The sequence below is a fragment of the Poecilia mexicana genome, unplaced genomic scaffold (genome assembly GCF_051168715.1).
Source record: "Poecilia mexicana isolate PSO_F unplaced genomic scaffold, ASM5116871v1 scaffold_5, whole genome shotgun sequence".
NCBI lineage: Eukaryota > Metazoa > Chordata > Actinopteri > Cyprinodontiformes > Poeciliidae > Poecilia > Poecilia mexicana.
Genome location: NW_028263374.1, coordinates 11,744,427 through 11,757,718, shown reverse-complemented (window position 1 = coordinate 11,757,718; position 13,292 = coordinate 11,744,427). Strand labels below are relative to the sequence as shown.

The 13,292-nt window shown below is 42.6% G+C and overlaps 1 protein-coding gene across 1 annotated transcript in view; it reads right to left on the bottom strand.

Annotated features, from left to right (window-relative positions):
* rassf5 (Ras association domain family member 5) overlaps window positions 1–13,292 on the bottom strand; it is a 33,570-nt gene that overhangs the window by 8,005 nt on the left and 12,273 nt on the right. The window contains exon 2 of the mRNA XM_015013529.2: window positions 7,551–7,696. Within this exon, the coding sequence (XP_014869015.2) occupies window positions 7,551–7,696 (146 nt within the window). The remainder of the gene's footprint in view (window positions 1–7,550; window positions 7,697–13,292) is intronic.

Here is a 13,292-nt window from a genome sequence, read left to right as displayed (position 1 = left end):
GTCAAGTTGTCATAACAAAGACATTTTGAATAATGTCAACTTTGTATTAAAAGTGTCATAATTTACCGAATGACGCTTTATGACAACAGTCATAAATATTCATGAAGACTTATTGATGTTCATGACAGGTTTTTATGACAGTGTCACGTCAGTCTTATTCAACCCCCTTCAAATAAAGTGTTACCCATAATGGTGCTTAAATAGTTTCAATGACATACTGCATTTTTAACGGTATTTTTAAATGGTGTTGATTTCAGTGCTGTTGTTGTTTCGAGAGCATTTTCAAGTAATATGTTGATAATGGCTCAATAGATTCAAGTTTGCTCTCTCGAAGACCAATGAGCTTTAATTTTGTAAAGAACACTTTCCACTGGAACTGGGAGAGATATCTTAAATATCCAAAATAAAACTTGACAACCAAAACCAGTAAAGAAAGTGGGAATAAAAGCCTCATACAACAGAACGCATAAATATAATGGATTATAATGTCTGTGTAAAAAATTAATCAAAATGGAAATTATTGAGCTCATTTTAATTTATCATGCAATTAATTGATTAATTGTTTGCTGTGACAGGTGTAGAGACTTCTTATAGATTTATAGTCAGATTCAATTACACACAGATTGCCTCCAACAATTAGGTGACTCTTTAAGGTTATTTGGTGACATTAGGTTTTATTTAGGGGTATCAGAGTAAAGGAGGCTGAATACAAATGGGTCCTATATTTAGGGTATGTAGTTGTAAAGGAATGTGAAAAGTTTAGCAAGGAACTGCACATATTCATACACTCTGACTGGATCATGTAACCAAATACTTTCTAATTAAATTATATTGGATCAAATTCAGCTACATAAAGATTACAGTTACTGCAGCGAACTGTGAGAATGTCGCCAAAGTTTTCATGCAAATATGCATGTAAGCTGCAGAGATATAACCCCTCGATTTGCATGCACGTATCCCACGTTCAGCAGCTGCACACCCACCCACACTGGCACATAACATGCATAAACGCAGACTGGCTGATCTGAAGGAAAAAACGACGAGTTGTGGAAATAATTCATAAAGGACTGAGATGAGCATCTGCCATCTCCGTGTGGATGTGACGGTGTGGATGTAACTAAAAAAAGAAGAAGAAAAAAAAAACCCCACTGACACAAATTTAGCGATTTACGCCTAAAAATAAAAGGATGATGTGTGTATCCACAGGACGCCACTTGGATCTGTTTGTCCCTCTTTTTCATATTCAAATACAGGTAAAAAAAAAAAAAAGCAGAACGCAATCAGTTCCTGATTTGAACGTGTGCAGTCGCTCCCTTCCATATCCTCGCACCCAGGAGTTCAGTTTTATTACAATTAATGCCACACTGCTTGTCTGTGGATCTGTGTTAACAGGTCTGGCAGATCTGACACCTTAAAACCCCTCCGTCTGTGTCAGCGTGGCAGCAACCCTAACTCTGCGCAGCTGGTGAATTATTCAAAGAATAAACCTTCAGACAAGCAAAGAGAGGCCAGGACAAGGTCAGCGTGAGGCAGCCCGAGGAGCCGCTCATTAATGCAGCCGTCCATGTCGCCGTGCCTCAGTGACAGTCACCCGCCGAGCATCCCGCCCCTACACACACACACACACACGAACATGAACAGAACACTAGAGGGCGAGCAGCCCCGCATGTCTGCTGCTGCTGCCGCTGCTGCTCCATCAAGCAGCTCTGTGTGAAGTGACCGAGTGCAAAGCAGAGTGAAATGTCTCAGAACATGCAAACGGAGCCGACAAAAACCCAAGAGTTGCCATGGCAACCGCAAAGTACCGGTAAAGCGATCTGCACCTTGCACACACACAAAAACGACGACGGCATAAACCCGACGCACGGGCATCGGCGGCGTTTCTACAGAAACCTCTCCCACTCGCAGTGGAGAGGAAGCCATTACGGCGGCTGGCTCAGATCATTAGCATTTCTGCAAACAGTTTTTCTCCGCCGGCCAGCTGGGATGAGGAGACTGGAGGAAAGGCAGAAGCAGCAGCAGCAGCAGGAGGAATTCAGTTTCAACTCTGAGTGCCTCAGGTGACAGAGGAAGGAGTTGAAATGGGTTTTTTTTAAAGGTAGATCATAGACAAACAGTGCAGATATGTGAAAGTAACTCCCCTCCTGTTCTCTCACACACACCTAGAGGCCTGCATGAACAACACCACCACTTCCTCTCCAGACTTCTGCTTTCAGGCTGCTTTTTTATGTCATATAAATGACAGTTTTGTTTGTTTTTTTTTGTTCCCAGACACACTGAATCAAACCGTTGATCTTATCTATCAAAGAGTCTCCCCTCCACCTCTTTTTTTTATCAACATCTTAATCCATCTTGGAGACAACGATGCAAATCTGTACCTTCGGTGCATGCTTGGGCTTGCGGAAGAACGAGGTCTTGGCGGTGAAGAAAGTGAAGTCCTCGCTTTCGTCGTCCAGGCTGCAGTACCCGCTGCTCATGCTGTTACTGCTGGTCATGGAGGGGGTCAGCACCGTGCTGACGGTCATGGAGAGGTCTTCCAGGACACCGGGGCGGCGGGCGGCTCGAGGAGGGCGTCGGGTCGTCTCGGAACGTGGCGGCCGAAGGGACTCTCAGCCGCAGTCAAGAGTCCGAAAGCATCCAACTGTCCCTCGCTCACCCAGGAGAGGTCAGAGCCGCTCCGCTGGCGCATCCAGTTCAAACGGAGGCCGGCGACGGGCTGGGAGCAGCTGAGCTCGGCTGGGATCCGGCACCGTGAAGCGCTGCCGGAGAACGGGACCAGGAAATACAAGAGCGATCACAGACGTGTCACTTCCTCCTCACGAGCCTGTGTTCGAGAAAGCTCTGGTGCTTGCTGTCGCAAGACGGGCAGCGGAGCACCTGGCTGTCGCCGGCTGACGCTCTCTCACGCAGCAGGCCGGGACTCCTTCATGTCCACGCCGGTTCAGAGTCGGCTTACAGCCTGGTGTCAAGTTCAACCCCGCTCACCTGACGGCACCTGCTAAGCCGGCAGACTAATGAAGGCATGCATGCAAAACCACATCCTGTTTCAAGATCGGGCTCTGCGTCACACTGGCGACGGGGGCAAACGGCAGCTGGGGTCAAGTTCTGGCTGCGGAGCAAAGGAGGAGCTCAGTGATCCCCACCCGCTTCCGAAGTAGCAGAAGAGATCTCCGCGGAGACGACGAGACGCTCTCCTCCTCTCTCCATCGCTTTGGACTGATTCCTCCCACACAAGAGCCTCTCTTTCTCAATCCTCCTCTCTTTGCGATCGTTTCCCTCCCTCGGTCTCTCTCAGCCTCCCTCAACCATCTGTGGTTTGAGCGTGTTATCAGGCGGAGAGCGCCCTCCCCCTTCTCCCTCCACTCTCTCTCTCTCTCTCTCTCTCTCTCTCTCTCTCTCTCTCTCTCTCTCCCCCTCCGTCTCTCTTCCTGCAGGCAACTGCACCCTGCAGAGCACGGCCACTTCCTCTCGCAGAAGACGACGAAAGCAGCAGAGAGGTGGGGGGTGGACGGGGGAGAGACATGAGTAAACAGAAAGAAAAAACGTTGTGATGAGCTGGAGATATGAAGCCTCGCTGCTCTTGTGTGCGCCGTATGTTCGAACGGCGGAGACAGGAAGCAGCAGGGCTGGGAAAGATGGCTGCTAGATTGCTGAAATTATGTCAATGCGTGTTAACAATTGACTCGAAACCAGCAAGACCACCAGCCAGGTGTGTCTAAGTAGGCTAGAGTGTCATTAAAGAGTGAAATTGTTTCTGTAGTTCAACAGGAAAAGTGAAAATCACATGTTATATACAGAGAAAACCGACAGCTCAATTGGGTCAGTCATCATTTTTAATAGAGAAATGTTATGTCACGGTCTAGGCGATAATGAGGAACTACGACTACTGAGGCTAGTTGTTCACAGAGTGCTGTCTCTAAGTATGTTTGTGGAAAGTTGAGTGGAAGGTAAAAGCAAGGTAGAAAAAAAGGTGCACAAGCAGCCTGGGCAAATGAGCAAAAGATCTAGACAACTGATTACAGATCTGTCTGCTTAGATGGAAGTAAATTTATCATTTCATTTTGAAATCATTAGCTGTAAGCCATAACCATCTGAAAGAAACAGAAAAAAAAATCCTTCAGTTGTGTGAAACTAACCTGCATAAGAGCCTGCATAAGATCCTCTTGTTTGAACAAATTACTGGCATAAATGGATTTTTCAATTACGTTGTAATTTATTGAAATGCACCTTTAAAAGCTGAGAGATCCCCAATCCTTCTGTCTTACGTCTGCTGATTTTCTGCTGAAGAGATGGGTTTGTGTCGATTTAGAGGAATAAAATATTGATCATTTACCCAGTAAAGGCGACTCCGGTCACCTCTGACCTTACACTGAACACACGATCTGCCCTTTCTCTCTGCTGGTGACCTCCCATGTCAGAAAAGAGCCGAAGCCTCCCTACCCCCTCCCTTCAAACATGATATTGATTCCATCTGAACGAGTTTCGGTAAAGCTGCTTTTTAAATCTTCACCAATGCAGAACTGGTTTCTGTTACGGTAGAACTGATTCACCATTTCACTCGGCATCTGTCCGTAAGCTTTGGCTCTGCTCAAAGGGAACCGCATGCAGATTTGTTCCTCTATAAACGCTAAAGGGGAAGACAGCAAAAAGGGGGGATGCAAAAACTACACACACACACACACACACACACACACACACACACACACACACACACACACACACACACACACACACACACACACACATACATACGCGTCTCCGATCAATAAAATTGGTCAGTGCTTTGAATTGTGAGTGCAGCCACAGCAGCATCTGGGCATGTCGGGGGGCGCGGGGATCAATTTTTGCTGAGACACACACAAAGTAACAAAGGGCTGGCAAAAAAAAAGCAACCAGACACACAGCTACAGCGATAAAACAGAGCAAATGAAAAAAGGGGGACAGCAGGAAATAAACACTCGTCTTTTCTCTGGTCTGCAGCGCTGCTGCGATATTTTGCGCCAAACCACAGTGTGCACAGAGACAAACCTCAGTCTTACAAATATGTGCAAAACAGAGATTGCCCTTGTTTTGCTTCTTTTAGGCATAGCTTATTATGACAAGCTTGTTGTTCATTTGCTTCCGAAATTCAGCTAACAACATTTTATGGGAGGTGTGCACTGCCATAAATGACAGAGGAACTTAAAGAGAAACACACATCTGTTAACAAGCATTATATCCAGCACAATAACTAAAAAGTTGCACCACTTACTCTTTAGTCTAGACAAGGGCTGCACAAAATCAGAAAAAAAAGGAATTACGATAGTATGGTTTAATAATGTGATATGGATAGTAATTATGAAAAAACCCTATTTTCCTGTCCTTATTCTTAATTTTTCTTCATCACATTGTCCCGGTAACTCTTTGCAAGTTTTAGCATCCCAGCCACTAAAAATACACGTCAGGTTTGGGCAGAATTTGCATGCGATTGCTATATCTGCAGACAATGATATTCTCATGAAAAGCCTGCTCTGGTATTGTAGTTGTTGGCTTCCCTGATCAGTCTCCACGCTTTTATTCATTTCTAGAAACATCCAGTTCATGTGACGTCACCTTTAGTCCCATGTGCTCTCCAGGTATTGATCTTGGGCCATGAGATATTAAAATGTCACAGCGTGTCTCGTCAAAGGGATATGTGTGCCACAAAGCGTCATTAGTTTGCTGCCAGCATGTGATTTTACCTGGTGTAGTGTGTGCTGGTGATATGGGCCCTACATGTGACATAAGGGCTTTTTAGCTTGTTAGCTTGTACCAGTATGTATGGAGCTGCTACCTGAACAGTTTTTGAGTTGCTGAGTTGATTTACGGTGTTAGGATAGAAAAAACACTCTGATTTGTGAGGACGATGGATGTGAATACGTTGACTGGCTAACTGTCATGCACCTTTTAAATGTGATGTTAGTAAAGTTTGCATCTGCTTTGTAGCTTCCTTTAGCTGCTGAACTAAAGAACTATTTCATTTAACATCCATTTGATTGTCTGCAGATTAAAATCCAAACTACTTGAACTGGTCAAACCAAACAATTTCCCCTAGAAAAGGATTCTTTGAAACACATTTCAAATTAAATAAATATTTACTTTAGGGGGCGTCTTCAATGTTTTTCCTTGAAGATGTGGGGTCCAAATCAGCTACATAAAAACTATGGATTTGTCAAATCTGACTAAATTATGCTACACTTATTACAGAATGTCTAAAATGATTGAGATCATTAGTTCTCAAGATTGTTGCGTTTTCCAGTCTCGTCTGTTCAGCTTCTCTCCACGACAAAGACACTGACATCACTAAAGCAGAAGTACTCCTGAGTCAGAGCTTCGGTGATTTTCTGCGTGCCCACCCTGGCATCTCAAACCCCCATTTTCTCAGATTTATTGCAAAGGAATGCAATATTTTTGCAAACATAATGCAAAAGACAAAAAAATCCCCCATTTTCTTTGGGGGGGCTCCATAAATTCAGGCCCTGGCAATAAAGTGGACCGTTTTAAATTTAAACTAAAATACTGATGAGTAAAGGGATAAAAATCAGTGTGAGATTTGTCAGATCCGGGTAAAATATGTCAAATTAATCTAAATCTGTTTATTAAAAAATACCATTTATTAGGATTTTGTCTTTTAGAAGATAAAAGAAGGACAAAAGTCTGTAAAGTCAAACCCTCTTTCATTCTGGGTTTAATTTTTTCCACACTAATGGAAACCTGGAAAACTCTAAAAGCCAATTAGATGGGTTTTTTTTAGCTGTATGAACCCTAAACAGTGTTATCTGGACCTTTACAAATGTAGTAATCTTAATAGGCTCATCTCTGCCAGCAAAATGCAGATTACACCAACATTGATCCTACAGCCCACTGTAACATTAACTCATAATGGATATAGAACAGATTTACATAATTAACCACAACTCCTTTCATGGCTGATTATTTCAGGATTAATCTGACATAATTACATCTCGACTTTTAGAAATGATTTGAGATTAAAGGAAAATGTTGACCAACATTCACACTAAAGTCGTTCTGTGACGGGGGGTGGGGCTTCGTCAGAGATCAAAGAAAACATGTTGGGATAATGCAGCTTTGCCGTGACTGATGTCCCTTGGGAGAAACAGTGATTAACCTAATTGGTTTCCTCCTTCTGACAGGAAGAGAGGAAGTGAGGCCATCATGGGCCAGAACTGATTCGATAAAGTGAACCCCTGCTGCTGGAGAGAAGGAGATGGGGAGGCTAAAAAAAGAAGAAAAAAAAAAAAAGTGGGGGAACTGGAGAGTCAGCAACAGAGGAGGTTGTAGGCAGATGTTGATTTAATGTAGCGTCCGGTTCTGGGAACATTCTGTGAGCGAAAAAGGGTATCTGAGCACATAAATAAATCCTGAAGTGATCCTGGATAGCCTATTGTTGGAGCGGAGGACGATTACGTAACAGAGGAGGCTTGGAATGATGACGCAAAGACAACCCTATTAACTATAAAGAACTGAGTCATGTTCACCTCGCTCTTCCAGCCCAATCCAGATCGTCTCACCTTGCACCGAGGAGCTCCAGAGGAGGAGGAGGAGGAGGAGGAAGAGTGGCCTTTGGGACCTGGGCTGTCTTCTGAGTCTCTGTCCCTCTGGTTGCAGTCGAGTTGGACCTGTCTCTCACACTCCAGGTGACAGGTGTAGCTGCAGTCTGATGGGACAGAAAAACACACATGAGTGCGGGCAGGACTGATAAAATAACATAATTAATGCTCTCCCAGAGGAGTCCCACCAGCAGCGATGCAAGATGAGGAAAGTAGGCCAGAATTAAAACATGATTCTTCATAAAGAGGAAATGGCTCCATCTAGTGGTTAGAGCCAGACTCACATATACAATCTGCAGTCTCGCCTTAGGGAGATCTAAACCTTAGATGATAAAATGTGTTTAGGTGTGAAAAGAGGTTTGACCCCAGATGCCTGCACACAGAAAATAAAGAAAGACAAATAAGTAATAATATTACTTAATAAATGTTAATGTTAAGTCAATCCTGTAAGTGACCATCTCCTACAAGTCTCTTCTGATGCAGGTCCATTGAAAAACTCATAATGGATTTATAAGACATAACGTAGAGCTGGGTTAAATGACTCTAATGTACCACAGCAATGAACTGACTCTTAAAGCTTTTAAGTGATTAAGTATAAAGCAGTTTCGCTGATATACGATATTCAACTCTCATCGGATTCTGGTAAAAAAAGAAAGAAAAAAAAAAAACACACGGATCAAGCTACTTCCACAAAAACCTCTTAAAATAGCTGTCTTTTGTTCTCCGCCTTTAGGCGAGCTACACATATGTGGGTCTGCCTGCTTATGCCTCCAAGACTTTCTTGTGGTCAGAGGTTTTTCCCAGCCTCAGATCTCACTTCTCCTCAATGACAAAACGGCAGAAAAAAAAGAAGAAAAAAAACAGAAACCATACAGCTTCCCTGGCAAGCACAGCTCTCCTCTAGGGGGAAACGGGAGTCAGATAGTCCTCAGAAACACTTTGTTGCTTCCTCTTATCATTTATTGAAATGGCCTTTTTCTTCAGAAATGTAATTTAATAAAAAGCAAGTAACTATGTATAACTAACAGAAGGTGAAAGAGTAAAAAAAAGATACAATAGCAGAAGTAAATTATGTTTTGCTGTTTTTTTTGTTGTTTTTTTTCATTGACATGCTAAAACAGAACAGGTTTGGTACAGATTAAAACCAACCCAGACCCCTTTTCAAACAACGGGGGGGGGGGGGGGGGGGGGTACTCTAAACCCCTTTTCTCCCTAGCGTTTGACCCCAGGTTGGGATTCAAATCCCAGTTGTTGTTTATGTTCCATAAGCAACTCTAAACAGGTGGGTTTTAAGTGGAGATTTAAAGGCACTCAGTGTTTCAGCTGTTTTACTGCGGCCTTGTTACCCTCTTCATTCTGACAGATGCTTTGTTGCTTTTTTAGATCATTTAGCCATTTTTTGTTGCCTAACAAGTCATATCGAGTTATTCCAGTCCTGGGTGTGGTGAATAAATAAATAAATAAATAAATAAATATGGCTTATCACAGGTAATTCATGATTTAACAAGAGGGAAGGGTCTTTTTTTTTTTTTTTTTTTTTGTTACAATAAGACTGGGTTGGTTTGGATATAAATTTTCCTTAAACAAATGAAATCCTCAGTTAAAACTTTATTTTGTATTTATCTAAGTTGTCTTTGATGTTAACATTTGTTTGTTTGTGATCTGAAACATTGAAGCTGGACAGAAAAACAGAAACAGAAGAAATCTGCAAGGTGGAAAATACCTTTTCACAGCCATGCATAAGAAATTTAGCCAAGAAAATCTAAAATGTATAATAAAAAACACTAAGGAATTGTACATTTTGGCCAGCTGAATACCAACAAATTATTTGACTGGATAAGGCATCACAAAGAGATCATATTTCAGCCATCTGATGAATTTTAAAACAAATAAATTCTTAAAAAAATAAGATAAGCCCTTTCTTTCCCCTTCCTCTGCCAACATCAGTGACCTTTTCCACTAGGAAGAACATAACCGCAGCATGACTTGGTGACTTGCACTAAAAACAAAGATCTCTGTGGTTAAAATCCAACTTAAATGACTTTTTTTTTAACCCAAGATATAAACTTCAGATAAATACAAAAGAGTTGTAAAGACATGGCGACTATTTCAACTATTTAGCTTTGGTGAGGAATAAAAAAGGAAGACGTGACGAGACACGGCATAATATACACATATAAGGAATACACTGATAGCTGAAGGTGCCTGCACTGGAACAGGAGGACAGATATAAGTACGTGTGAATGACAGCGACTGGATTGGCAGATAAACCGGGTGAAGGGGAAGACGCGACCGCCTCGCTGACAGGCGGGGATGTGTCGACCAGAGGGAAGAGTTCAGATAAGAGGATGCTCCACTCATGACATTTGAAGGTCAGATCAGGGAGACAGAAAGAAAGGAAGCTGATGGGGGGGAAAGGAAAAGAGAGACTCCTTTTCCTGTCTTTGGTTTTCCCTCATCCATATTTACACTAGCGTCACCTCCTCATCTAACGGTTACACTCGTATTCCTATCGCAGCCGACAGAACAACTCGATTCTGCCTCCGTTGGCATCAGTTCAACCCTGAAACGTGAGCGTTGGACAACTCAGCAGAGAGTCTTCACATTGCTTGTTTGAAGTGGCGTGAAGGTATGGAGACTTTCTATGCTGTACTCTAGAGAGAGAGAGTGCAATGAACGAACAGGAGAAGCCGCAGCAGGTGATCCGGGAGGCATTCAGTTGGTTCACGGTATGACGACATGCCTGTGGGCGAAGTGCAAAATAAAAGTGAAAGAATGTGAAATAGAAGAAGTGGGGATGGAGTCGGGGATAAGGCTGTTCTTCTTGTGTGGCTTGTTAAGTGAATGTGTATTAGTTTGTTGGTGTTTGTTGGGAGAAGAGGAGGGTTTTCCCTTTTCACTTCAGTGGAAATTCCATAGTTAGCCCCCCCTGTCAAATAGAGAAGTTAAGTTGGAATTTCTGACTCACTTACAGGAACTACTGACATTTATTTCTTTTTTTTTTTTTTTTACAGACTGGGCCAAGAACAACATTTTACTTCATATTTTTACTTTTGTTTTTTTGGGGGAAAAGAAATGGCCTCCTCGTAGTTTCAGCTTTTTCTTCAGCTGAAAAAGTGTCAGCTATGGGATTAGAAAGTCCCTTTGAAAATCAACCAATCCAGCTATTGTCTTCTGCTTATTAGAGTTCGGGTCATAGAGGTTACAGGTCCAGGGGTTACACCCAGACGTTCCTGTTTCCATCGACACTCCTACTATTTCTGGTGGATCCCAAGCTGTCCCTGTAGTGGCGGAGCCAGAAAATGTTCATACTGATTCAGTAGTGGCCAACAACTGATCTGTACCAGAACCGTTTTGAAATACAAGATCCGTATTGTCCAAATAATTCACTATCCCATCAATTTCCTCCATTTAAAGACAACCTATACACATTTATTTGTACATGTATGTTGTTCAAGTGTATTTCACTGCTTATTTGGTCCGCATCAGAGTTCGATTGGGCATTGTCAACTCTACAAACGAGAGTTCAATTAAAGTGGACTAAACGGGACTGGTGTGAATGCACCCCTAGTTTCTTGTTTATTCTCAAATTAATTTCTTGCCTCTTTTTTTGAGATTTTTGGCCAATTTCCTGTTGTCTACTTTAAGTGACTTGATGCATGATTTTTAACATATGTTGGTTTGAACATGATGCGTATGCAGTGACCATAGGTGAGGGAACAGGAACACATGTATTTTTTTCCCACTGTGGTCCAGTGTAAGTCAGATAGGTCACACAGAGGCTGCAATGCACTTGTACCATAAGCAATCATTAGCATCCAATCCTGTGCAGTGCTGATGCCAAGAGCCGTGTGTGTTGTTCCAACATGATTGTTGACACTGGTGTTGTGTGTCATTCTGATGAACCGGTCTGGCTTGTTTCTGCTTCGCAGAAAAAAAAACAAAAAACATGCAGGGGTTTTTTACCTCCTGACCGACCTTGCCTCGACAGTGAGATGCAGGGCGAGGAGAAAGGCACGTCTTCATGGACGTGCATCAGTGGAGGCGAGGAGAGGAAGGGAGCTCCAACCTGCACTTAGTAAAGATCCATTTGTGGAGGCTGCGTTAACTTCAGCAGCGGCAGCGGTCGATAATCAGTTGGAAGATGGGAAACCGGGGGAACTTTGTCTCCCTCACACAAGACGCAGCGTGTCTTGTCTGCATTCCTAAATGCATCTCTTTTTCTCCAGTCTCCCATGACGCTCAAAGATCCGTCTTCATTTGAAGTAACTTGAAACATCGCTGACATCGCTGTGTGCAATCACTGAATGGGCTGAGATGGGAATTACAAGATACAGGGGATGCGGGTGGTTGTTTTTCTGTTCCTGTGAGACAGTGGGTGTGGGACAGATTAGCAGTGTCTCTCAGGTTAAAGAGGATGTCTGCATGGCTGCAGATAGAGATGGGGTAGGGGGTTATTATACTTACTGCAAGTCTGATTCAGGATGTGGGGTTAGATAGCTTTAACATAAGGGGCAGGGATACTAACACCGACGCTAATGAATCTAAGCGGTCTAAGAAGGACCTGAAAGCAGCTTAGAGGGTCTTTGGGGGGAGGTTTAACTAGTCTGATCCTATCACAGCTGATTTGGAGTTATTATTCATGTTCTCCCATGTGTGAATTACAGACGCGTCATGCTTCATACACACTCCTTTTTCTCCCTACTCTTAGTATTTAAAGGTATTACTTGCTTCCATTTTTAAACGTACAGCATCGCATCCGTCTCTGATCCTTTTGCAAACACATATTTACAGAAAAAAAAAAAAAATCCCTTTGTGTGAGGACCTGCCAGACACAAACACACAAGTGTAATCCTCAAGCTCCGTCAAATCTGACCCCCTTCCTCCTGACATCTGTGTTTGTTTATCCGCACTGTAGCTTCATATTTGATAACGACGAGTCGGTCTTCTTCCTCGTTCTTTAAATATTGATCTGTGTGGATGCAGATGCTCCCACAATGCACCAGAAATGTCGGCATCATTGAGATTCAGTGCAATTAAACGTACGGCTCCAATGCATTTTCTATCTCAAGACTTATTTTACTGTTTTTGTAACATTGGATATTTAAGTACAATTTCTTACCTACTTGGCTTCTATCTTTTCAACAGCTCCTGATCCAACATAATGGCGAAGTTTACTTCTGGTTTTGGCAGTGTGGTAAAGAACTATCTCACTTCCTCTTTTGCCGTCTAGACAAATTTAGATCAGCTCTTATTTCAAATATGAAATGTCAAAATTTAGACTGGGTTAATCTATGCTGAACACAGCTTCGTCACAGCTGTGATACCCTTATTCTGTTCATAAAAATGAAATAAACTGGACTGTTTTGATTGGCGTCTAAACCACAACCAACTTGGAAACCCAATCTACGAAGGTCTGGAAGCCCCAAAAGCAGTGCTGGTTGTCCGTCGGCAGCTTATAAACTAAAAGTAACCAATGAGTTTGACTAAAATGTAAATTGTGTTGTTACAAATGCCAAAATAAAAATTATGCTACCTACCTATAAATTGATGCGAAAGCTCCCCGTTAAAATACGGGAATGATACAAAGAGAGATACTCAAATATTTATAACTCAATTAGATAAATTCCTGCTAAACCGTCCAAGTTCACAAATGTGAACACAAGTATACTGAAAACTGTATCCATTCATATCTAAATAGTT